This window comes from Ochlerotatus camptorhynchus, unplaced genomic scaffold (assembly GCF_037179485.1).
Source record: "Ochlerotatus camptorhynchus isolate MF236.1 unplaced genomic scaffold, CSIRO-AGI_Acam_v1.1 ptg000603l, whole genome shotgun sequence".
NCBI classification, from domain to species: Eukaryota; Metazoa; Arthropoda; class Insecta; order Diptera; family Culicidae; genus Ochlerotatus; species Ochlerotatus camptorhynchus.
The window spans coordinates 290796-318623 of record NW_027041083.1 but is presented as its reverse complement, the minus strand read 5'-3'; the positions used below and the strand labels follow the sequence as shown (position 1 = coordinate 318623).

At 38.4% G+C, this 27828-nt stretch overlaps 1 protein-coding gene across 4 annotated transcripts in view; it reads right to left on the bottom strand.

The window, feature by feature from the left end:
• LOC135714068 (FAD synthase-like) overlaps positions 1–27828 on the bottom strand; it is a 102063-nt gene that overhangs the window by 50989 nt on the left and 23246 nt on the right. The window contains exon 1 of one of the 4 annotated variants that reach the window (XM_065237341.1): positions 20007–20104. The exons of 1 other annotated variant lie outside the window; for it this stretch is intronic. In XM_065237341.1, the coding sequence (XP_065093413.1) occupies positions 20007–20054 (48 nt within the window). In that variant the 5' untranslated portion in view covers positions 20055–20104. Of the gene's footprint in view, positions 1–19535; positions 19706–20006; positions 20105–27828 lie in introns of those variants that run through there. 2 more of the 4 variants (XM_065237337.1, XM_065237339.1) reach the window with 2 other exon arrangements.

The window sequence follows — 27828 nt, the reverse complement described above, 5'->3', positions numbered from 1 at the left end:
AGCATTATCAAAGTAACCCTAAATCAAAATACTAAAGTTCGGTCACAAAACTAAAAAAAATAGTGCAAATGCTTTAATTTTCGTTCAACATATTACTAACGAATTAACTCTTGGATCCTCAGTACTTCACGCAGAAAAAAATTGTTTTAACGTAATAATATTTGACGTAAAATCAATAAGAATTTCATTATTGTTTCAACAATCCAGTATTTTTGTTCCTCAAAACCCATGGATAGTTAAATCAAAAAGAACATCTTTTCGAATTTACAAGAGCTTTCATTGTTTTGACGTAAGCTGTCAAATTTGGCAGCTGGGTCAACAACAAAAATATATTTGTTTTTAAAAGAGATTTCTTGTCGATTCAATCATATTTATTTTATGAAGTCTGACAATTCACGCAGTAGAAATAAAAATATGTTTATTGATTCAAAAATCCGGAGTGATATGAGATTTGGGCGTAATTGCATTTGTATACGTATTGGTAATGGAGAACGTTATAGCCAGACAAACAGACATAACTCTTAGAAGAAAATTCTTCAAAAAATATCGTCAAGCGTATTTAGCATGCGCACTAGCACCACAAACGAAGTTACAGACGACTAACTGGCGAAGAAATCCATTGAAATAATGTGGTTCACTGTAATAGAATTTTCCTGGAAGCTTGCGCCATCATCCACCAGATGGGTTAGTTTTTTGTTTTGATTTGAACAAAGTTGATTTTGTGTACAATGATTCTTTGACAGTGTGCAAAGAGTGCGTATCATTTTGTCATTTTTTTATGCATTTCAGTTTTGAGTAGAGTGAAAGAGATAGAACCAAAACATTCTAGTACATTTGGTGAAAATGCTAGTTCAATCTAGTAGTAGTGTTGCCATGTGGTACAATCCAGTAGTAGTGGTGTTGCCATGTGGTACACTGAAAAATTGCAATAGCAGGTTAGTCACCAAAGTTTTCGAGCCGCTCCGTCTGTCACTTCGTTTGTGCTAGCACTATCTATCATCCACATTCCCAAGCATTGATGTGCAACTAGAGCATCCCTCGTTCATGCCATTTTTTCACTAGTTGCTTTTCCCTCGTTCTATCAACGCGTCAGCGATGTTGAATAAAAACAAAACAGATGGCAGTCAGTGATGTCGGTTCTACTAAATTTTCCGTAGATCTATTGGCAAATCAAAGTTGGCACTCGTGGAGAATAGAAGAACTATAACAGTGATGATGGTATGTGTATACCTAAAAATCTGAAAAGAAATTAATTTTTCTGTTTTATTTGTCTATTGAGTAGTCCTTAAGTTTTCTACTAACATAGCATCAACCAGATTTAAATAAAATGTTCCATTTGCAAAATAAAAGCTTTTTAAGATTGCACTCGTATACCTCACCGTGTAAAATTTTGAAACCATCATCACTCTCATAGTTCTTCTATTCTCCACGAGTGCCAACTTTGATTTGCCAATTAATTATATGATTTGAGTAGTAGCTATACTGAAGATCCGCGAGATGTCGCCCCTTCAGTGGTAGGAAAATCATTTTTGCAGCATGGAGAATATCAGAAAATCCACGATTTGTGACTAAACATGCTTTTACAGAAGGAAACAAATAAACGAGTGTTTACCTTATCACCATAGTAATGTACTCGGGCATTTTTTGTGCATCTAAAACTGCCCATAAAGACGACAATGAATAAAAACTGAAAATTTTCATGTATTTCCAAATGGTTTCCTACCATTCCCATATACATTCGAAGTGACTGGACCTCTGGATGTGGGTGATGTCAAAAACAACAAAACATGATTAATTGGCGTCTTGCAGTGAAACTTTTCCAAGCTTTCCCCACCTACATTTCGAAGTGAGAACTACTAGAAGGAGGATAGTTTCAGGGGGAACGACACTTCAGGATTATCCCATTTTTACCCAAAACTCTCATATAATTTTCAACGTGCACAAAATTTCAATCCATCCTATCTATTCTTTCTATTCCCAACTTATCCCTTCTGCATGCACACAAATTGTCAAGCAAGCCGTGCAGTTTCTCGAAGTTTTCAGGTCGATCGCGAAGCACTCTGCCATACTCACTGTCAGTTTACAACACTCTCCACAACAAACACCACGTATGTCAGCTGACCATGCCGGTAAAAAATCGGTGCGAAAACTAAAAAAAGATGACGGACCATTCGTCTATAATCGGTCTCGGGGGCAAAAAACATCAAGTGCATCACGGAGGAGACGGCAACGCACATCCATTTCCCGGACTCAAACCGATCGAATTCGACGGATAAGAGCCCGGGTCTCTGTGTGTTGTAGCATGGAAGTTACCGAACAGGCGCGAAGCAACTGTTGATTTCGTTCGAACTGCTGATTCTAGCCCCGGGAAAAGCCTTACCAATGAAACCCCCTACGACAAGCAGGTGGAAAAGGAATTCAGGTCGTTTTTTCCACTCGGCCCAATTTTTACTCGTCTCGATCTGCTGGTCAAGGGTTCGGATAAGAAAGAGCTAATGGTGAAGTAAGACACCCACCGGGTGATGTATTTCTGTGCGAGAATATTGCGGATCAAATTCCCGTCCAAATACAGCTGGGAATATTAACTGGAACCTTGTAATCCATCGCCATCACCCGTTCATCCTACTGTGCAGTTTCGACCTTTTCGGTGCGGAACCGTTTTCTGCACTTGAGCTGTGAGCTTTGATTATTATAGTTGGGCGGTGTCCCGAGCGGTGTCCATTAATTCCGTTTCGCTAAAAATCAATATGTTTGACCCCCCCCCCCCTTTGAAACAAAACGGTACACTGAAAATGACCCCCCTCTATTTATTATGCAACGCTCTATAAACTCCCCTCCCCCGCCTTTTCATTTAATTAATGTTTGATTTCGTTTTGTATTTTTTTATTTTTAGTTAATTAATTATATTATTAATATTCAAAACAAAAACAAAAGATCAGCGTACCATCGAGTACCTCCTTTTCAAAAGTTCAAGATAGCAAAAATCTCAATTTATAAAATTAAAACAGATCCATTTTGTAAAGCAAGATTTAGTGATGATAGACTTCGTTGTCGTTGCCAAAAACGTCAAAAAAGACCTGTATTTTCAAACTTTACATCAAGAAACGAAAAAAAACAAAATGTTCTCTTTTTTACGTAACGCAAAGCTTTACTACTCCTCCCCTATGTATAATTCGTAACGATATAGGTGACCCGCTCTCCCCCTATATGCGTTACGTTATTCATGGACGCTTCATTGCAGCAAATTTTTCTTCTTTTTACACCTATCCTCTTCGTGTTCAGACTCGTATCCCTCTGAAATTTTTTAACATCCCTCACATCACATCAATTGCCTGATCTATTCCCATCTATTTTTTCTATAACTGCTCTATTTTCGTCAACACGACACACTCAAAAAAATCCCATCAACTATGCTTTTCCCCGAAAATCCCAAGTAATTACTAGACTGAAAAAATACATCCAAATGAGTTGCCCCTGGATAGTTTCCAAATTTTCCAAGTAAAACATACGCTTTTTGGGGCAAATCGGTCCATAAAGAAAAACTAATAATTTCCCGTGGAAACTTTTGCTTGAATCGTGTAAGAAAACTGGTTTGAGAACTATTTGTTATTATTTCGGTATGGATCGGAGATGTTTTCATGGCAAATTATGCATAACAAGTTTGCACCCACAGGGAGAGGTTACCTCCTGCGCAACTGCATTCTTCAGAAAATGGTAAATATGTGCGATTTTTACTAAGATGAAAGTGGAAATTAAGTGAATTTACTTAGGAAAGGTTGTATCATGCTGGTATTAATAGAAAATTGTTTGTATAAGACGCGATATTCAATAAATGTTCATTTTGGCCTTTTTTAAGCAGACATATTGATACTCACAATTTTCGACGGAAAACGCACCGGAATTTGATTTACACAACACGCACCATCATTCCGTCTCGCACGCTGAGCCGGTCAAGTCGCATCGGTCTCGTTGTACGACACTAGTATTTGAGTTTTTGAGTTTTTCCCCACGCGAGGATTTTTTCTCGCCAAAGTTAGTTGGCATAGTGCTAATACAACTAGTGCGCGAGTGAGGAAGCCGTTAACCATACGCCGAGCGCTTTGCTTACGGTCCAGCTTTAATCACCATCATCGCATCATCACATCATCCCATTGATAGCAACAACGAAAGCACGTTAAATTGCCTACCGAGGCGACCGAGGCATACCAGCTATCAGGTTATCGACCCAACAGCCGTTGGGGCAAACAATAGCCTCGCACCAGTCATCTGCCGCCTCAGTGTAATAGGTATACCGTGTCGCTTTGTTTTCACCAGTATCGCATCTCCCGCATGGTCCAATATTAGATTAGGTTGGGTCATAATTAGGGTGATTCAAAATTTTGTAAATAGTATATATCTATAATTTTTTTTCTTGGTTTTTTTTTTCTCGTACTATTTATAAGTAGAGCATAGTTAGGGTGATCCAAAAACATTTTTTTTTAGTATATATATTTTTTTTTTCTTTTTTTTTTGCTTTTTTTCCTTCTTTCGTATTACTCTATTTTTTGTATCTTTTTTTAAAATTTTTAATTTTATTTTTTTTTTTGCATTTTTTTGATAGGGTTACGGTATGTAATGTGGGTCTAGTCCTTTCATTCGGCCTATCACGCAAATAAATAATTAATTAAGGAATATTACACAAAAAATAAGGAAAATATTGATCACTGATGGTTGATAAATGTGTACCACACACAAATCAATTTATATCACAACATTTCAATACATTTTCAGCTCTCGTAAGTAATAAAACTGGTTGAGAATATCACAATGTTCGGAGTTTTTAGCCGCCATGACTTATAAGGTTAAGATGGGAAGGTTGACTGACGATCATCAAATGGCCTGATTATGGCATTTATTGATTGGAATTACCTGATAATACACACTAGACGTAAAACTTACAGTTGCTGTTTGAATATTTTATGTTTATTTTAATTGTTTAACAACGTTTTCACAAGTAAAACATGGACCCAACTTTAGGGACACATTTCTTTTCTATGTTCCTAACTATGGCCCATGAAATTCATTTGACAGCATATAGCAATAAGAGTAACGTCAACAATGTTGTTTTGCATTTGGATGATAAGGAACGAACAGGAAGGGAGATTTTTTCTGCCAAACCTGTATAATGAACATCACAATGTTCTGATTTAGATATTCTGCGGTCAAAAGACGATAAGCGAAATTTTTAATTTTTAATTTTTAAATTGAGTGATTTAATGTAGTTTTCGTAAAATTTTCTCTAAGAAATGTTTTGAGGAATGAAGAGCATTAAGTTAACAGTGATAGTGATAAAAAAAAATACATCAGAAAACGTTACCAAGAGCGTTTTTTTGAGGATCAAACAAGATAGGACGAAGTTGCATCCATAAATAGACCCAATTTGGGGACAATAGACCCATATTACATACATTTCCCTCGTGAGTTATTGTCTTAAAAAAAGTAAGTTTTTCAACTTTTCGTGGTTTCTGATAGCAAACGACATGATAAGCATATCTAAGCATACCATTTAGCAGTAGAATATCGTTTGCAGGTAAATTCATTGATGAGTTATGATTAAAAACGTAATCGATGGCTGCATATTAGACCGAGGTTAGGGACGTATACCCTACTATTTGAAATTACTGTAATTATTTGTAAAATATTTATTAAAAACACCATTGTGGCGATATTTAACCGCAATGGATGAAAATGATAAAGGCGGGGGATGGTCGCTTTCCATCTCAGATGACGAAACTCTTAATTCCTCACGCGAAAGTCTCGAGGAAGTTGTGGAAATGGAAACCCTTGACGTCCCAGTTGACTCGCTCTCCAGCAAAAATACTGGAGCATATCCCAAGAAAAGGTATCCCCCACAACCCTCTCCCCCACCATCACCTCCTCGTCCTGCACCCCCCACACCATTGCCCCCAAAAATCTCTGCGCTCCCCCGCCTAAAGGCTTACCCAGAAGCCTCGAAAGGCCCATGGGTTGTTTTTTTCCGCCCCAAACAAAAACCTTTGAACATTCCGAGGATCTCTAAGGATCTAACAACACATTTTTCGGCCGTTACCGATATTTTCAAGGTAACACCAATAAAACTGCGCGTTACCGTTGAGGACCGGAAGCAGGCTAACCAAATTGTTGCGTGCGAGCTTTTTTCATTGGAATACCGAGTCAACATACCCAGTAGTGAGGTAGAAATTGAAGGAGTGGTCACCGAAGCGAGTTTGACTAGTGATGATTTCTTGGGTCCCGATTCCTTCGGAATCTTTAAAAACCGTGCTCTGCCGAAGGTGAAGATATTGGACTGCCTTCAAATGCAGTCAGTATCCGTGGTAGGCTCCAAAAAAACTTATTCCTTGTCGAACTCGTTTCGTGTGACCTTTTCGGGTTCAGCGTTACCTCACTACGTCGCTATTGGCAAGGTTCGGCTGCCTGTACGTCTGTTTGTACCTCGGGTTATGAACTGCTCGAAATGTAAACAACTTGGTCATACATCGGACTACTGCTCGAACAAACCACGCTGTGATCAGTATGGCGAGCAACATCAAGAGGGCCCTTGCGGTGCTCCTCCAAAATGCGTGTACTGCAAGGAAAGCCTACATACCCTGACTGACTGCCCGAGGTATAAACAGCAGGGAGAAAAACTTAAGCGGTCTCTGCAAGCTCGCTCCAAGAGAACACTAGCAGAACTCTTGAAGAATACCGCTTCATCTTCTCAGACCACACCAAAAAGCAGTAACACGTTCTCCATTTTGCCAGTTGATGATCTAGACTCTGACTCAGAGGTCGGTGAGGGTAGTCCGTTTGTCTTTAAAGGCAATACGAGAAAACGAGCAAAACAACACAACACCGAAAAGCCTCGTAAGGCCACACGTACGGACCACCCTTCCACCTTGGAAAAATCAAGAGGTAACGGAAATGCACCGAAGCCCATTCCACCGGGTTTTCAACCTTGTAATTATGACAAGAACTTTCCATCACTTCCAGGATCATCTAAAACCCCAGATGTCCCAGTTTTTCGGCCAGAAAAGCAGCTGAATAATCAGCAAGAACATGCCCCCATGTTCACGTTTTCTGGTATTGTGGATAGCTTCTTCAGTATATTCAATGTCTCTGACTCAACGAGGAGCATTATTAATTTAGTGCTGCCAATGGTGAAAACTCTTTTGAAGCAACTAGCTTCTAGGTGGTCCTTCCTTGCATCGATCATATCCTTTGATGGATAATTCTCCGAATGAGGTCGGATATGATCTCTGTTCTTCAGTGGAACTGTAGAAGTCTTATGCCAAAACTTGACACATATAAATTTTTAGTTAACAATTTACTTTCTGATGCAGTTGCCCTTTGTGAAACATGGCTCTCTTCAGACAACGATCTTGCTTTCCACGATTTCAACATTCGCCTTGATCGGGCAGATTCGTATGGAGGGGTGCTTCTGGGGATCAACAAGCTCCATTCCTTCTACAGAATCGATCTGCCTTCGGTGACAAGCATTGAAGTTGTTGCATGTCAGGTTAATATTCGAGGTAAATGCCTCAGTATTGCCTCAGTATATCTTCCACCGCGAACTGCGATTTCTCGTCAAAGATTCTCGGATATCTGCATGGCTATGCCAGAGCCACGGTTGATCTTGGGAGATTTTAACTCTCACGGTACAGGCTGGGGGGAACTGTACGACGACAACCGCTCAACCTTGATATACGACATGTGCGACTTCTTCAAAATGACAATTCTAAACACCGGGGAAGCAACACGAGTAGCCAAACCTCCAGCAAAAATAAGCAGATTAGACCTCTCACTTTGCTCGAGTTCACTATCGTTGGATTGCTCGTGGAAAGTAACTCAAGATCCCTACGGTAGTGACCATTTGCCAATCAAAATTTCTATTACCAATGGTTCATCTTCTACTCGCTCGGTCGACATCGCGTACGATCTTACGAAAAACATTGACTGGCGAAAATTCGCGACCGCGGTTCTTGATGCCAGTCAATCGGTTGACGTACTTCCTCCGCTGGACGAGTACTCCTTTCTCGCGCGTGTCATCATCGATTCTGCGCTGCAAGCACAGACGAAACGTGTTCCTGGTGTTTCCGTCCGCAAGCGACCTCCCACCCCGTGGTGGGATAAGGATTGCACCGACGCGAACAGCGAGAAGTCCGCCGCGTTTAAACGCTTCCGCAAACACGGCAAGGTCGGGGATTTCGAGCGGTACAACGACCTCGAGAAAACTTTTAAGGACTTAATTAAAGCAAAAAAACGCGGTTACTGGCGTCGGTTCGTCGATGGTTTGTCGCGAGAGACTTCCATGAGAGCACTCTGGAATGTCGGGAGGAGAATGCGAAACGCGTCTACACCGATTAACGAAGACAAGGAGTACTCGGACAGATGGATTTTCAGCTTCGCGCGAAAAGTTTGCCCGGATTCGGTGTCGGTTCAAACCAACGTTCGTGATCGTCCGTCGGGTAATAACGAAATAGATTCCCCGTTTTCGATGGTGGAATTCTCACTTGCTCTCCTTTCATGTAACAATTCAGCTCCAGGAATGGATAGAATCAAGTTCAACTTGCTTAAAAATCTCCCAGATGTCGCGAAGAGACGCTTGTTGAACTTATTCAATCAATTTCTGGAGCACAACATTGTTCCGGATGACTCGAGACAAGTAAGAGTTATCGCCATTCGAAAACCCGGTAAACCCGCGTCGGATTATAACTCGTACCGTCCCATCGCGATGCTGTCCTGTATACGGAAATTGTTGGAGAAAATGATTCTTTTTCGTCTAGACAAATGGGTCGAGTCGAATCGTTTACTTTCAGATACGCAATTTGGATTTCGGAGAGGCAAAGGAACGAGCGACTGTCTTGCGTTGCTTTCAACTGAAATTCAACTAGCCTATGCGCAAAAACAGCAAATAGGTTCAGTTTTCTTGGACATTAAGGGGGCTTTTGATTCTGTTTGTATCGATGTCCTTTCGGATAAACTCCACGATAGTGGGCTTTCACCAATTATGAACAACTATTTGAGCAACTTGTTGTCTGAGAAATATATGAGCTTTTCTCATGGAAACTCGACAACTTCACGAATTAGTTACATGGGTCTCCCCCAGGGCTCATGTTTAAGCCCCCTTCTTTATAATTTTTATGTAAAAGACATTGATGGTTGTCTTGATGAAAATTGTTCGCTAAGGCAGCTTGCAGATGACGGGGTTGTGTCCGTTATAGGGCCAAGTGCACCGAACCTGCAAGGACCATTGCAAGATACCTTAGACAATTTGTCTATTTGGGCTATGAAGCTGGGTATCGAATTCTCTCCGGAGAAAACTGAGTTGGTTGTTTTTTCTAGGAAGCATCATCCTGCCCAGTTACAGCTTCAACTAAAGGGTAGAACAATCACTCAAAGTATATCTTTCAAGTATTTAGGTGTCTGGTTCGATTCCAAAAGCACGTGGGGAAAACATATTGCGTATGTGAAACAAAAATGCCAACAAAGAATCAATTTTCTTCGTACAATTACTGGAACTTGGTGGGGAGCACACCCGGAAGATCTGATCGGGTTGTATCGAACAACCATCTTGTCGGTTCTAGGGTACGGTAGCTTCTGTTTTCAATCCGCGGCGAAAACACATATCCTGAAGCTACACCGGGTTCTATACCGTTGCCTCCGAATCGCGCTTGGCTGTATGCACTCGACGCATACGATGAGCCTCGAAGTACTTGCGGGTGTTCTCCCACTGACAGATCGTTTCGCGGAACTGTCCTTCCGGTTTCTTATCCGTTGTGAAGTAATGAACCCATTGGTAATAGAAAATTTTGAGAAGCTGCTCGACAGAAATCCTCAAACAAGATTCATGAGTCTCTATTACGAGTACATGACGCTGGAGATTGGCCCTTCTTCATTCAATTCCTCTCGTGTTTGCCTCCAAGACTTTTATAGTTCCTCTGTAAATTTTGATCTGACCATGTTGCAAGAAATCCATGGAATACCAGATCACCATCGGTCGATGGTTGTTCCCTTAATTTTTGCAAACAAGTACCACCATGTTAGTAACAATAAGAGTTTTTTCACAGATGGGTCAACTATAAACGCTTCCACTGGATTTGGAGTATTCAACGAATTTCATAGCGCCTCATATCAACTGCAAAAACCCTGTTCCGTATACGTTGCGGAACTAGCAGCCATATTTTACGCAGTAGAGCAAATTGCCTCACTACCATCTGATCACTATTTTATTTTTACTGATAGCCTTAGCTCGTTGGAGGCTATTCGATCAATGAGGCCGATGAAGCACTCCTCGTATTTCCTGACCGAAATCCGAGCTAAATTGAGTACTTTATTTAACTGCTCCTATACTATCACCTTAGTTTGGGTCCCATCTCATTGCTCAATTCCGGGCAATGAGAAAGCGGACTCGCTAGCTAAGGTGGGCGCTATGGAAGGCGATATTTTTGATCGACAAATCGCCTTTGCGGATTTTTTCTCAATTACCCGTCAGCACGTCCTCACCAACTGGCAACAAAAATGGAATGAGAGTGATCTGGGAAGATGGTTACATTCTATTCTCCCACAGGTATCGAACAAGCCATGGTTCAAAGGATTGGACATGAGCCGTGACTTTATACGTGTCATATCAAGGCTCATGTCCAATCACTACTCGTTAGACTCGCATTTCTTCCGAATCGGTCTCGCAGGCAGCAATTTGTGCGCTTGTGGTAGTGGCTATCACGATATCGACCACGTACTTTGGTCATGTACCCTCCATTGTGTTGCTAGATCCGAGTTATCCGCATCCCTCAGGGCCCGAGGAAAACAACCCATGCGGCCCGTTAGAGACATCTTGGCGAGCCGAGATCTCGACTATTGCAATTTAATATATGTGTTTTTAGAACGGATAGATCTGAGGATTTAGTAGTTAGTGTCATCTTGTGTTCCCCCAAGTTGTTAGCTGCCCATCGGTGTACCCCCATGTTTGTCTTTTTCATCAGTTGGTCGCTTAGTTCGAGATCAAGAGCACATTGCTCTCCAAACCTTGTGTTCTCAATCCCTAACCTGCCATCCATTTGTTACAATTTGTTACCCCTAACCTCGAGATAGCCGCGAGTAATCGGCCCCCGCTTTACTAACGTTAGTCTTAAGAAATTTTGTAACCTAAACAATGAATATCGGCTCCGCAAAGCTACGGCAAATGAGCCTGGAAAAATAAACACATTAAAAAAAAAAAAAAAAAAAAAACACGCACCATAATATAAAATAGTGCTACATGGTCTTCAAAGTGATAACAAGATGACAAATCATCTTTATTTTGAGTAATTGAGCAATTTACTTCTGTTTACCATCATATTTACGATGCAGCATTGATGGAGCCGTGAAATGAAATGAATATATCTTATAAAAGTTCACCTGGAAAAGTCAAAGATGCACATCAGTCTGATCGTAAAAACGTTTTCTTCTTCAATTCGAATGTTATATTGGAAGGATTTTACGCAGGCTTGATGAAAATTATGATTTAATGCTAATTTTCACGAATTTGATATGCATTCTGTCAAAATTATCATCATCATGCAGTGGCGACATCTGCGTTGAGCTTTTGCGGCAATCTTCCAATAGAATTGATTGAATTCTGAAGAAATACGGATCCGTAGGAAAAATTCACAGAAGCTAACACTTTTTTTAGGGATCTGTTTTGTTTGTTTCGTGTGCTTTTTCTTTTGCTGGAAACAAGTTTTTAAACGAGGTAATGCATCACTAATTAGTGCCCTTTCTACCACCGCTCATCACTTTAATGTGTGTACAGCAAAAAAATATAATATGTGTCAATCAATGAAATTCACGGTGAAGTATTGAACATCAATAACTGGGGTAAAAGTTGATAGAATATTACAGTCATCAACATGATTTGTTCTCGAATTCTGTGTTAATCGTGCAGCGTAATATTAGGAACGGAATGACTAATGTGCAGCACTTTCGATGTAATATTCAACAACTATTTTTTTTCTGTATTCGTCAGATGTGGTGTGTGTGTCCAGTGGGATGCTTTGACCACTTATCATTTTCAAGAGCTAACATCTACTACCTAGACGTGAGAAAGAACTGGCATCACTGATAAGTTCGAAATTTGGTGGCTTGCTCAATACTTCGTGGCGCCACCATGACAAATGCAAGCACATTCCCAACTAAAACATTATTTGCGATGAATATGATTGTGAGTGTTATGTCTGTTTGACTGTGGTTATAGTTTATTTCGCAGTGCTGTGATAAATATTCGATTAATTAAGTGTGAAATTGTGCTTGTGCCGCGGTAGAACCAACAATCAATACGAAACTAACGATTTCAAATTGGCTCACTAATTGACTAGCCTATTGGTCCCAAGCAAATCGACTAACGTACCCCATTCTAGTATAAATTTCAGTACTACACTATGTTTGTTTTGCTTCGCTATGAAAGTTTGACAGATAAAATGAGGGGTTAGTTAATTTTCCTATGTTTCGAGGGGTGAATCCGAAGATAGTACCAGAGCTGAGCCAAAAAGTTAAGCTCGTTTCTTCGGGACCTTCTGGTCTTAGAGTTACCTCTATGGTAGAATTGATCCTACACGTGCCCCGTAGTGATAATTTACTGGATAAGTAGGAGAACGGTTGCTGCTGCCGCTGGTTCTCGTTCAATTGTATTTTTTTTCCTTCGCCCGGCAAACTATTGGCACCCTTTAGTAAGCTACGGCATTGGAAATTTCAGCTTTCGTTCGTGTTTACTTGTGTCTCTGTAGTGTTGCATGTAAAGTTTATGTGTATAGGTGCTATATGGCTGAGTGTGCAATATGTAATTTGGGGATTTTGGTAAGTGATTTGTCAGTTATCTGTGTGGGTAAGTGTGCTCGTGTATTTCATTGCAAATGCACTACACTTACGCGGACTCAGGCAAAGCTTATCACGGACAATGCAAATGTTCTGTTCAAGTGTGATAATTGTCTATCAGATCAGAGTTGCGACGAGCAGAATGATCTGATCTCGCGCGTAAAAAGGATAGAGGAAGAGATCAAGAATGTATTTCAACTCTCGGACTCGATCACTGGCATGCGAGATCACATTGCTGCTCAGATAGACATCGCGTTAAAGTGCGGGATGGTAAACATTAGCCGAAATGTAAATGGTATTGAAAAATAATTTGTGAGAAATTGGACAATATGAAAACTCATTTTTTTTTTCAAATTACTGCGGAGAAACAACTAGCTGTAACGAATGACCAGCGCAGTGTATCTAGGACGGTTCAGTCAGAATCGGGCCAAAATACCTGACGCAAAAAAACGTAAATTAGTGATTAGTAATAGTGATAATGATGATAATGTTTTTCAAGAAAATGCAAGTTTTGCGGATGTTGTAAAAAGACATAGTCATGCAATTAAAAGTAAAAATATTAGTAACAGTAACAGTAACAGTAACATTAATAGTAACAGTAACAAACAGAGTAATCGTAAGACTCGTCCGGTCATTGTGATCAAACCAAAAGAGTCCAAACAAGCTTGCGAAGATACTCGTAAGTTTTTGAAAACACAGTTAGATCCAAAAACACACAAAATCAGTAATTTCAGGAATGGTAAAGATGGCTCCATTATTGTTGAGTGTGCAACAGGAGCTAATCTAAATGATGTGAAAAATGGTATTGAAAGCACTCTGGGTGAAAAATATAGTGCTGTTGTTCCCACTTCGGTGCCAAGATTGAAAATAGTGGGCATGAGCGATCAGTATTCCTCCGATGTCTTAATTGACTACTTAAAAAGACAAAATGAAGATATCGCTATAAATTATGTAAAAGTAGTGAACATTTTTTAAAATCCACGCTTCACTTACAATAAGTTTAGTGTTGTAATTTAAGTCGATGTCGATACGTATAAATGTTTGTTATGTGCGAAACAAGTAAATGTAGGGTTTGATCGATGCTCGATAGTTCCTGCGATTAATGTGTTGAGATGCTTCAAATGTGGAGAATTTGGGCACAAGAGCATGGATTGCAAAAATTGTGATAGATGCTCTAGGTGCGGCCAACAACACAAAACGTCGGAGTGTACGTCAACTGTATTGAAATGTATTAATTGTTTGAAAATGAATAAAGAACGTAAAATGAACTTGGACGTCAACCATGCCGCATTTAGCTCTGAATGTTTGCTCTATAAAATACTTTTTGATCAGAAAAAAGCAGCTTGCGTTTCAATAAATATCAGCCAAGTTGCAGGAATGTTGATCAATTCGATGTTTTGTATTTTAATATTGCGGGGTTGTCAACAAACTACGTAGCACTACGTCAGATTGTTGAGGAAAAACTTCCTCTTTTAGTTTTATTAGCTGAAACTCATATTCTAGAAACTGAAGCTTTTGATAAATATAGTATTCCGGGATATAGTGTTGCTGCTTGTTTATCACATTCTAGACACACTGGTGGTGTTGCTATTTATGTCAAAGAATCAGTTCAATTCAACCTTCGTACCAACGAAGTTATTGATGGCAACTGGTTCTTGGGCATTACAGTTGTACGTGGCATGAAGATGGGTAATTTTGGTGTTTTGAATCATTCTCCCAGTTCTAGTGACCAGCTTGTTGAAGTTTTAGAGAACTGGCTCGAGACATTCCTTGATTCTAGTAAATTAAATATATTGGCTGGTGATTTTAATATTAATTGGCGTGATAACCATAATTCAAATCATTTAAATCGTTTAGCTGAGTTTTTTTTAATTTAAAGCAAACGGTAAATGAATATACGCGTATTTCCAGGCACAGAAGAACTTTAATTGACCACGTTTATTCCAATTTTGATTCCATTTGTTCAGTTACGGATACTGATTTGAAAATAACCGATTATGAGACCTTAGTGATTAATGACGATAACGATAATTTTGTAAAATTGAAGTGCAGGAGGAAATATTCGAAGCAAGCTGTTTCGAATCTTGTTGAGAGGAGCCTGGATTTTCCATTCGCAGCCGGTAACTTAGATGAATCTACAGCTGTTCTTAATAACGCTTTGAAACGTGTACCAATCAACTAGTTGAGCAAAAGTTTGTTTCTTTGAAAAACTCGAACAGCTGGTACAATTTGGATCTTTTGCGTCTTAAACAAAAAAGGGACAAATGGTACAAAAAGTTTTGTAGATCAAATAATGACAATCATTGGAATAGGAATCGCGCGTAATAAGTATTCACAATCGATAAATAAAACTCGTGAATATGTTCAAAGGAAGATTGATCAGCATCAAAACAACAGCAAAGAGTTATGGAAAATTTTGAAATCTTTATTAGAGCCTAGTAATTGCAAACCGCGGTCCATAACTTTTAATGGCACATTAGAACAGTCAGAACAAGTAATTGCAGATAAGTTTAATGATTATTTTGTAGATAGTGTTTCATTGATTAATCAATCCATTGAATTGGTCGATCAACCTGACGAAATAAAAAAGAGCCAGTTAATACCCTAATAAAAATAACCATAAAAGAGAGCTTAACGACGTGTTCGGGGTATCATCCAAACCATTTGTGGGATAGTTTACCCATCCGGGATACAGTTCGTTTATGGTATTTGTTTATTAGAGTAGTAGTTGTATATTGGAAGTTTTTCACCGAATTACATTAGATGAACTTAGAGTTTTTTGTTTTCCATAAGGAAAATCGGCTGGAGTAGATAATGTTAATGCTAGAGTTATTCAAGATTGCTGTCATTGGCCACATCTTGCTGGACCTTATTAATAAATCATTGCAAACTGGACATGTGCCATAAATTTGGAAGGAATCCTTAGTGGTTCCTATTCAAAAAGTTGCTGGAACGATTAAAGCCGACGAGTTTCGTCCCATCAACATGTTGCAAACATTAGAGAAAATGTTAGAACTTGTTGTTAAAGGCCAGCTGTTGGACTTTTTAAATAGTAATATTTTGTTGATACCAGACCAATCGGGATATCGGGAAGGTCATTCTTGTGAAACCGCGTTGAATTTGGTATTAGCGAAGTGGAAACATAACTTGGAGTGTAAAGATACGATTGTTGCTGTTTTTTGGATCTAAAACGCGCTTTTGAAACCATTTCTAGGTCCTGATCAATCAAGCGCTTTGGAATTACGAGTACTGCATATAAATGGTTTGAAAGCTATTTATCTGACAGAACTCAACGGACTGTTTTTAATGATTCTGTTTCCAGTCCCGTGGGGAATAACCTTGGAGTGCCCCAGGGAAGTGTATTAGGGTCCCTTTTATTTATTATGTATATTAATGACTTGCGACGTGTTTTACGATTTTGCGACATTAATCTTTTTGCAGATGATACTGTGTTATTCGTTGCAGCTAAGGATTTAGATGATGCCGTTTTACACTTGAATGAAGATTTGCGTTCTCTAAGTAGATTGTTGAAGTATAAGCAGTTTAAATTAAATACAAGTAAAACTAAGTTTATGGTAATTTCGCGGAATCGAGTAAATGAGAACGTTTCTGTTGTAATTGATGATGAGACTATTGATCGTGTTCGCGAGATTAAATATCTTGCCGTGATTATTGATGACAAACTTAAGTTCAACTCTCATATTGACAATGTCAGCAAGAAAATTGCCAGAAGTATGGAATTCTATGTCGACTGAAAAACGATTTTAACTATTGCCAGTAAAATACAGCTATACAAATCAATCATCTCTCCTCATCTAGACTTTTGCCCTTCCATTTTATTTCTGGCCAATGCAACAGAAATATCAAGATTACAGCGCTTGCAGAGTAAAATAATGCGTTTGATTTTGAGATGTGCTAGATTCACTTCCTCAACTTTGATGCTAGACGCCTTACAATTGTTGTCGGTGAAGCAATTTGAAGGGAATTTATATCTGTAACAGTTTGATTTTGCTTGCAAACCTGGTTAAATTGTCATATTTAATTATCTTAAAGATAAATCGTCCAGCTCAAACCTTAGTAGGGGTAAGAGGTGGGACCATCATCACCATCATCATCATCATAAACAAACACGTCAATTACTAATTTCTCTTGAATAAAGGCTCAATCTCACAAACAAACTATACCAAATGATAGAGGAATCATTCTTCTACCTCATAGTGTTATTACTTTTCGAGATTGAGCTTTTATTCGCGAGCAATCGGTGATTGACGTGTTTGTTTACAAATGCAATTACGCCCAAATCTCAAATCACTCCGGAAATAATATGGCCAATTTTTTTTATGTTTTGTTTTCTATTTCACTGATCATCCTTCGGAAAGGAAGTAAAGCCAGGGTCCAGGTGTGGGAGCTGCCTTCCTGGCGTCGCACAGTGTTGCTTTTTGCCGTGCGCTTTTTTAATAGCTTCTCAAACATTGATTTTAGGGGTATAGTTTGTTTAAAGATATTTTTGCATATGTTAATCTACTTCTTTTGATGTAGACGGTTTGGTGATTAATCTACCTAAAAGTGAGATCAAAAAAATATTTTTTTATCTGTTTCAGATAGAGACTTAACGTCTTCCATAAAGTTGTAGCAAATGTTATTTTAAGCAGCTTTGCTGAACACCCAAAATTTCTAGCTTTTATAAATTGCGAGATGTGTATCATTTTTCGTGAAAGGCCCCTTTAAATCATGTTTTTTAGTATAACTGATTGCAACTATATTTTGCATGTTTAAACACATGCTTTTGCTGAACATAGTAACTTATTATATTTTGAAACAAAAAAGTTATTCTTAAATAATCGATATTTTTTAAATTTCACCGTTGTCTATAGCAGGGACCGGTGTGGAGAAGAGTGACTAAACTAAAATGAGAGCACTGTGCGCTGTTAAAATAGTCGCGCAAATAACAACGACCGTTACGGTTGCTCTTAGGGGGGGAAATGAAACAGAAATGGAAACAAATTTAGCATGTGAAGATCATAGGGGGTAGCCCCTTAGATAAGAGGGGAGGGGGGGGGGGAGTGCTACGTACAATATAGCATGCTTTTTTTTTAATTGGCGCATAAACTCAAGCTAATATTAAATCCCGAGCAAGTCCGGGAACACTCAGCTAGTGTATTATAATGAGTAATATCTCACGGAAAGCGTAGATATACTTTTTTTTTATTTGCAATTATATTAGGAAAAAACGACAAGTCGTATGTACATTTTTAACGCTTATATAAAATGTGTTACATACACATTTGACACCCCCATAGAAGTTAAGTGTCGTAGGTAACATTGAGCTATGTTTTCATCAGTTGGCGCATACGACAAATAGTTTTTTGATGAAAAAATGAAACATAAATGCATTAAAATGTAAATTTTACATTTCTTACATCCGACTTATTCAAAAAGCACTCCTGAATAATTCCTTTTTTAGGCTGTGAACCATTTGCCGAGTTAAATTTAACTCGTGGTTAAACGTGACATTTCGAAAGTTATTTTCAAATCCCTGTGCTATCGATCGACTGGTTTTCGAGAAGAACTTAGCCAAGGTTGTCAAAATTTAACTTCTTGTCTGTCAGAAGTAACCAAGCTCGGATAACAGGGTTAAGGCCGGTGCACAATGCATACGTTTTCGGGTTTTTTGACAGATGCAGAATGCATGGGCTAACTGTCAAAAAACCTGAAAACGTATCTATTGTGCGCCGCCGGGTCAAAAAAGTTATCGATTAAAAACTTTCCATCTGTCAAATTTTAACCAAAAGTTTAAATAATCATCCAAATGGTTCAGAGCCTTAGGGCAACCGTACCAGTCGTTGCTATTTGCGGCACTATTTTACTTACGCACAGCGTTTCCATTTTGGCTTAATCACTCCTTTCCACACCGGTCGTTGCTATCATAGTCATAGTTTAAGTTACCGTTTTCCGGCACACCGGCAAAACAAACTTTTGGCGTTTATTCCAAATAACAACCGTCTGATGCGTTGCTACCGGGTTGCTCAATTTATGAACTCACTACTTCCCAAGGTGCGGATTGCTATTTCCCCAACCTGAATAGCAACCCCCGGTACGCAAGTAGCGTTATGGTAGAGGTTGGTAAATGTGCCTTATTTACTCATTGGTACGGTTGCTCTTAGCAAATTAATAATAAAATTAATCCAGCATCTTACGAGCGCTTATGGCCGCCACAATCTGGCTGAGTTTTTGGTAGGGAACAAATGATTTGACGTTTGGCTTGTGTCGTTTGACGTGTAAACGTTCAAATTTGATCGGTTACACCTCAAACGACACAAGCCAAACTTCAAATATTATGTTCCCTACACAGCAAAAAAAGTTGTTGAATATTACATCGAAAATGATGCAACCAGGTCAATCCATCGGTTGTGTAATATCACATTGTACGATGTACATCGATTTGGCGAACAAATTTACATCCATTGATGTAATATTGTATCTGCTTTTTGCTATTACATCATTATTTCATACATCAGCTTGAATTACGTTGATCGATATTACATTTTTTTTGCTGTGTACCAGAAACTCAGCCAGATTGTGGCGGCCATAAGCGATCGTTAAATACTGGATATCATCAACATTTTAAAAGGGCGAAACTGGTATTGTAAAAAATAGAGATTGCTGACGTTTATCGTACGCACACTACGTCGCGGATAAGCATACGCAAATGTTTTCACCAGAAAAAAAAAAATAATGGCGAAAAATTTTCCTGATGGAAACAAATCACTGACACAATCACACTTTAGCAATCTCCATTGCTGGCACATGAAAATAAACTACCAAGTTGAGAAATGGTATACTCACTCACTGGTATGCTTATAGCAAATTTGTTTATTATCCAGGTTGGAACCAGAACGTCAACCAGCGAACGTCAACCGAGCCAGGTTTCAAAAACAAACATTGACTCTGACAGACAACAAGCAGACAAAATTTTGATACCCGATCCAGGTTAGAACTGAATCAAAAACAAATTCGTTATTAGTATGCAGGAGTGAACTTTTATTTGCGATAAATCAGCGGTTGAAGCAAATTGTTTACAAAAGCAGTTTCGCCCTTATGAAATGTTGGCATCGATACGTTAGCAATCAATGAGTTACCTGTATTGCCTGTTCCTGTTTGATTTGAAAATCAGCTCTCAAATTCATTATTGATATTTTGTTGAGTTTTCTTCACAATTCGGCCAACAAACCTCATCAGCAAACAAAGGTCGAGTAGACTTGTTTGACGTTTAACATATGTCGACATTGTGTTATACACGGTTAGAAAAAAGTCCCCAAAATTAAGTTCTTTTCAGTCATCTCGGCACACAGCAAAAAAAGTTGTTGAATATTACATTGAAACTGATGCAACCAGGTCAATCCATCGATTGTGTAATATCACATTGTACGATGTACATCGATTTTGCGAACAAAATTACATCAATTGATGTAATATTGTATCTGCTTTTTGCTATTACATCATTATTTCATACATCAGCTTGAATTACGTTGATCGATATTACATTTTTTTTTGCTGTGCACTATATATAGCAGCGCTGCCATTTATACAGATTTATCTGTATTTTACAGATTTTTTAATCTTACACGGACAGAAAATTGTTTGCATTGCATAACTACCAACCATTCCCTCGTTTTCACCCGGACAAAAATGTAAACAATAACAAAAATTTTCTCATTTGATTAAGTATTGTTTTTAATTGTGAATTTCGGGAACTAAGTACGAGATTTCCGAAAATCTTAAGACTTGAGGTAAGCAAGTAAGCTGCAGTTCAAGCTGCAGTTGTTAAATATAATCAATTTTTAAGTTTTTTTTCCTTGATTTTTTTTCCGTCGATCTTGTTTTCCGTACTGAGGCTGTGAACCATTTGCCGAGTTAAATTTAACTCGTAGTTAAAAGTGACATTTCGAAAGTTATTTCTTATGTTCGAAAATCCCCGTGCTGTCGATCGACCGGTTTTCGAGCCACGGTCGTCAAAATTTAACTTCTTGTCTGTCAGAAATAACCACGCTCGGATAGCAGGGTTAATCGATAACTTTCCATCTGTCAAATTTTAACCAAAAGTTAAAATAATCCACCAAATGGTTCAGAGCCTGAGTACCACCCGAAAAAAAAATTACAGTGAAATTTTCAGTGGAAACAATGCTCTAACATTAATATTTATTGTCGACAATAAAAATGATTGTTATAATGTTGTACTCTTCCGAAAACGGCAAAACTGCTACCTAGATGTACAATGAATGTACATAATAAAATGTTGTTACAATGATTTTTATCGTATTTTTCATTTATTTTATTGTTAACATGATTCGATCATGAACAATAATGAACAACTCTATTACAATAAAAATTGTTGTTACATTAAATATTGGTGTATTTTCATTGTGGGTTACTTCACGAACAATAAAAATAAATCTGATTGAAGCATGCCGACTATGAGAGGGTCAGCAACACTGCCAATGTAATTAAGATAGGCGCTGCTCGTATGGCTCTGGCTTTGACAGTTCGTTTGGCTCAAAACCAGGCAGTCCGCGTCCGCTCATATCTTATCCTAGACCCTCTCAAAGCTTAATGGAGACCTTGTCCGTGCAGTCAATAATCATACAATAATAATAAAAAATTCCACCACTTGAAGATGTCAGGAAGGAACTCTCAGGTGGAAGCATATTTCATGGGTGATTCTCTCCAGTCGAATGCATTAACTTATCAACGACGCTCAACCACCAAGGAGACGTGACCTAGGGATATCGAGCGCAGGGGAGTTGGCCTGCATTTCTCACAAGTTCCGGATCGAATCTCGATCCATAACCAGTAAAAAAAGGACCACCCGTAACAGACATACCACCCCCTTCCCTTCCCGGGGCAAAGTTTTATTTTTTCGATTTATTTTTAAAGTCGATAAAGTAGATCTGTCAAGCCAACACATACACTCTAAAGTACACTGTTATTTTTTTTAATAAATAAATTCGCCAACCAACAGTAAAATAACAATAATATATAATGTTATTGAAAAAAAATTATATGGGAAAATCACGAAAATTTCATTGTTAAGATACTTAACAACCCCCCTTTTTTATTGTAAATTTTCCATTTACCATGAAATTTATTGTTTTGTACAACATAAATCAAGGTAAATTTATTGTAGACGTAACAATATAAATCATTGTTAAGACAATAATTTTCGTCTTATTGTTACATTGTTTTTTAATGTATTTTTGTTGTTATTTTTTTTCGGGCAATGCTCCCGACTCCAGGAATGCACCTCCCACACCTGGACCCTACATATCGACCCATCAACTCATGAACCGGTGACCAACGGCTTTACTTCCCTTCCGAAGGAAGGCGTGATCAGTGATTTTATGCCTCAAAAATTCAATTGCAATTCTGTTTGTTGTCACAAAAAAAAATCGACATTATTTTTGAATCAATAAACATATTGTTATTTCTACTGCGTGAATTGTCAGCCTTCATAAAATAAATTTGATTGAATCAACAAGAAATCTCTTTTAAAAACAAACATATTTTTCTTGTTGACCCAGCTGCCAAATTTGACAGCTTACGTCAAAGCCATGAAAGCTCTTGTAAATTCGAAAAGATTTTCTCTTTGATTTAACAATCCATGGGTTTTAAGGGACAATAATGCTGGATTGTTGAAACAATAATGATTTCTTTTTGCAGCCAAAACAAAATGAAATTCTTATTGCATTTACGTCAAATATTATTACGTTTAAAATATTTTTTTCTGCGTGTAATACAGATCCGATACAGAATACAGATTTATCACAGATTTTTAAATTACAATACAGATTTATACAGATTTTTATAAAATGCTTGAGAAAAAAAAAAATCAAAATTTATAAAAACAAAATAACTTTTTTGATTGTATGGGGATTTACAGTATTAATTGAATATTTCCAATATAAGCATGTATGTTAAATACAAGAAAAGTGCCCGAGCACATTAAAATGGTACAAATACAAGTACTCGTAAACATTTTACTTGCATTGAAAATGTATTTCGTAAGAAATTGCGGATTTTCTGATATTCTCCATACTGCAAAAATGATTTTACCAGCACAGGCGGGGCGACATCTCTCGACTTTTCGGTGTAACTACCACACAAATGATGTAATTAATTGTTTTCATCTATATTAAAAATATCAAATAAAGGGTGTCCACGATGAAATTGCCACACACAAAATTGATTCGCAAAATTCGAGTTTTCATCCGATTGCCATCAAATTTTCAGGGATTGAGAAATAACTATTAAACTTCATTTTACCATTTTACTCGTATTTTATTTACAGTCCATACGCAAATGCCCGCACCTTGGCCTTAACCCCGGCCATAAGATTCTGCACAACCTGTGAATCAACCGTTTTTTGCATGTAAACCCATACTTTCTTCAGTTCCTCGACTGTCTTCACTACCTCAGGTCGTTTAAGAAGGTGCGGCTTCATAATCACCCAGTACTTCTCGATGGGGCGGAGCTCCGGAGTGTTGGGAGGGTTGAACATTTTCGGCACGAAATTGACCTTATTGTCCGCATACCACTTCAGCACGTCCTTGGAGTAGTGGCATGAGGCCAAATCCGGCCAGAAGATTGTTGGGACGTTGTGGGCCTTCAGGAGAGGAAGCAGCCGCTTCTGGAGGCACTCTTTAATGTACACCTGTCCGTTCATCGTGTCCTGGGTCACGAAAGGTGCACTCCGCTTCCCGCACGTGCAGATGGCTTGCCAAACCAGGAATTTCTTCGCAAATTTGGACATCTTCTGAGTGCGGACATGCTCCGGAACGCTGAACTTATCCTTGGCCGTGAAAAACAGGTTGCTGGGGATCTGTTTGAAGTCGGCCTTCACATATGTTTCGTCGTCCATGATGCAGCATTCAACTTTCGTCAGCATGTTGAGGTACAACTTCCTGGCACGGGTTTTGGCGGACTTGTTCTGCTTCTCGTCGTGATTAGGGGCCTTTTGTACCTTGAACGTTCGAAGCCCAGCCTTAGTTTTGGCCTTCTGGACAAAACTTCGGCTTAGGTGCAGCTTCTTAGCCACATCCCTAACGGAGGCGTTCGGATTTCGGTTGAAGGCCCCAACTACGCGGTTGTGATTTTTGGTGTTGTACGGAATACTTTTTCCTTCACTTCTGGGCTTCCGATCGGTGGTCAACCGTTCCTCGAACCGCTTAATCACTCGCGACACCGTGGAATTCGCGATTCCCAACGTTTTAGCGATGGAACGATGCGAGAGATCCTTGTTCTCGTGATGAATGCGCAAGATTTTATCACGCACGAGCTGTTCTTTCGACTCCATTTCCGCGAGTTTTGATCACAGGACTTTAAAACTTGCAGGATGTAAATAATGCACTATGAACTAAATCCACCCAAATTTTCATTAAATTCTACCCAACGGTTAAAAAGTTAGAGCAATTTCATAGTGTGGCAATTTAATCGTGGACACCCTTTAGTAATGAACTCGTGCACTTTTTTGCATTTAAAACTGCTATCAGGAAGATAATGAATAGAAACTAAAATCTCCATACATTTTCAAACGGCTTCATATCACTCTTATAAATAAGTACGGAGGATATCACAAATGGCGCAATTATATCCCGTATGGTTAGTACGATAGCCCGATTAGGTGGTTAAGCACTTTTTATGGTTATTTTGTATGCACTGTATTTGTAAAACAACAAAACATGATTAATTAAGAAAAAAATCGTCAATACAGAAAATACAGATTTTTTAATAGAGTGGATACAGATTTTTTACAAAACCACCTGGCAGCTCTGATATATAGTGCAGGAACCCAAAAGTAGGTAAAGCGGGTCAAAGTAATTTTCTTTTACTTGTGTGCAGTTCGTATCCCGACCAACCGTTCGTGAAACTTCTTCAAAGTGCTTTATACAGAAATAAAGATTTATGTCGGCAATCCTTTACTTTAAATTTTCTATGATTTCGATGTACACATTTAAAAATCTTTATTGCTCGATACTTACATTTAAGATTATTTCTTCATCGGTCATATGATAGTAATCTATAACTAATACTAACCATACTAAATTTCTTTTAATTTCGATATCTCACATGGACTTTAGTATTCTTTACAAATATTCATCAAGAAATATTTAAATACTGATATCATCGTAACTTTGAACTTTGACAAAGAACAACAAAGATTGCCATCGATGCACATTTATAATCTCCTTGTTATCGATTTGCATCGCTGGTTAAAGAGAGTTCGAGAGTTCGAGCGTTCGAGACACACCAGGTGACAGATAGCAATGTTTATATTATTTATCGACATATTCGGCATTTCATCGGAAGAAGCAATCTGCTGGTAAATGAACGAGAAGACCGATGGCCATGACGCAGCAAATGTTTACCATTGTAGTTCTTCACGTTTTATATTTAATAACCCGTGAGAGCATGCGTGGTGGGATTCTCGGCATTTGGAACCCAATGAGGAAAATTAATACCTTTTTGAACTCTATTACACCTACATGGCTGACTGGTTGATGGTTATGACAAAACAATATTGAATTCATGTATGAAAAGATTTACAGAAATTTCAATACACCACATACTAGAGTGTGTTTGCCTGTCGTTGATAAGCTCATCAACAGCAGCCGTGGACCCGAGGATTAGCAACCAACAACGAAATCAGTAAACCCCAGATGGCCTGGGATCGAAACTAGAAATCGTGCAGATAAAAAATCACAAAAAAATCAGCAGTTGTGTATCGATATTTTGATTTTACAACAGAAATCGATATTTTGATCTGGCAACACAATCGATATTTTAACATTGGTAACGATTGGTAGCAATATTTTGAGACAGATCTTTATAAACGATTCACGATTAGACTTTTAGCATCTTTACAATTATTCATGAAATGGTGACGATCGCTATCGATTTTTCTTATGAATGGCTTTGAAGATCGATGTATAGAAAATTAAAGAAAATTAACAAAATGGTTGGCCGGGATGGAATTTCCCACTAGCTTTTTAACCAAAAGTAAGTTAGTTGTACCCAACAGTAGGTAAATATGATTATACCCAACGTTGGGTTCCCACACTTTACTACACCTATTGGGTGGTTTTGCACCTTCTTTTTTGACAACATTAGAAGGAGAAAATGAGACAAACTAGTCAAAAGTAGGTAAAAGTGAACTGGCCGATGTTAATTTTTTCTTATCGTGTACGCTGTTTAAAAACTACCCAAATTTGGGTATAATCCACCCACTTCGGACAAAACTGAACCTACACAGAAATAAAAAATTACCCAAATTAGAGTTCTTTTGACTCAACCTCGAAGTTCCGTACGAGAAGCTAATTAGGTTCTGCAGCGTGACGTCACGAATGAACTCAGTGTTAATCGGCTGAACCTTTTTGACAGTTCAGTGGTACTGTTAACAAGCACTTAGTCGTTTTTTCGAGAAAAAAAATTCTAAAATTTCCGAATTTTAACTTGAAAATTGTCGAGGAACAGCGCATTGCAAGGATGTTGCTCGTGAACATTGCAGAAATGTGGTTTACATCTCACTGCAGTCTGAAAAATTATCGTCCACGTAAACAGTACCACTAAACCAAAGATGAATACTAAGATGAAACTGTCGGAAGAAAAACTTTCTATTTTAGTGTCCTTTTTCACGGTCCCTTTCATCCAATGAATACCCCCCGTATTCAAGGTAATTTTGTGGTTTTGCTGCCCCCTCGGTAGAGATGAAATTTTGCGCTCATTTTTATCCAAACAATCACACCAAAATCAGAGATGTCCCATTTTTTAATTACTCGATTAACAACTAATCGATTTTGTTTTTGTTCGCTGTGCTGCCATTTTTCAACCAATGAGAGTGCAGCACATGTTTGAAATGATCGGTGATGATCCTTTGGAGATGTTAATGCTTATATCGGCACGATATAACCGATTACAAATATTTCAGTGCCAACATTTCAAAGGGGCGTAATTGCTTTTGTAAACAATGGCTTTAGCCGTTGATTTCTCGCAAATTAAAGCACACTCCTCCAAATTAACAATGCTAGCTTGTAGAGGAAACATTCCTCTTCCTGTTGGTGTGATTAATTTTCATGAGTGAGCTTTTATTTGCGAGAAATCGACGGCTAAAGCCATTGTTTACAAATGCAATTACGCCCCTTTGAAATGTTGGTACTGATTTTACTTTTCGGTTCGTTAATCGATTAATCAATTATTCGAATGAAAATCGGCCATCACTAGATGAATGTGAAACGTCATTTCAAATATAAGGACCGTACATAAATAATGATACAATTTGAAAGGGACCGGGGCTAATCAAAAATTACGTCCCCACGGTAACTGAAATAAACACGAGTGTTCACCGGTTGACTAAACTGTCATCAGATTGAGGTTAACCCCGACGGTGCAAAACCTAATTTTGGGTAAACATGAAAAAACCTAATTTTGGATAAATGATAGAAAAGACTGCAGTGGGTAAATTTGATCAATAAGGAAAAACCTAATTTTGGGTAAATTTAACTTAACGATAGGTTATTTTACCGTCCACTTTACTTTACCTTGACATCCCTATACCAAATAACAGTGAATGAAAGTAGGCGCCATGTCCCGGGCACAAATTGATTTGGGCCCGCTGTCAGCTGTCAAATAGTCGAAGAAGAAGAAGAAGAAGAAGAAGTCGATTGGTTTGTTTTGATTTGACGCGAAATACATCAAGTTCTGCTGAAGCTACGGCGCAAAGCTAGAAAAAAGCAGTCTTCAAAGTAATTCGTGTGATTTCGGTACTTTCATTGTATTTTCCATCGTATTTTAATCGTTTTCCGGATCTACATTATGCGCCAGTGGCAGAAAATGTCTCGGCGAAACGATTTTATCGTTTCAAGACTTGTTTTCTCTGACAATTTCCCGAAAACAAAAACTGATCGTCTG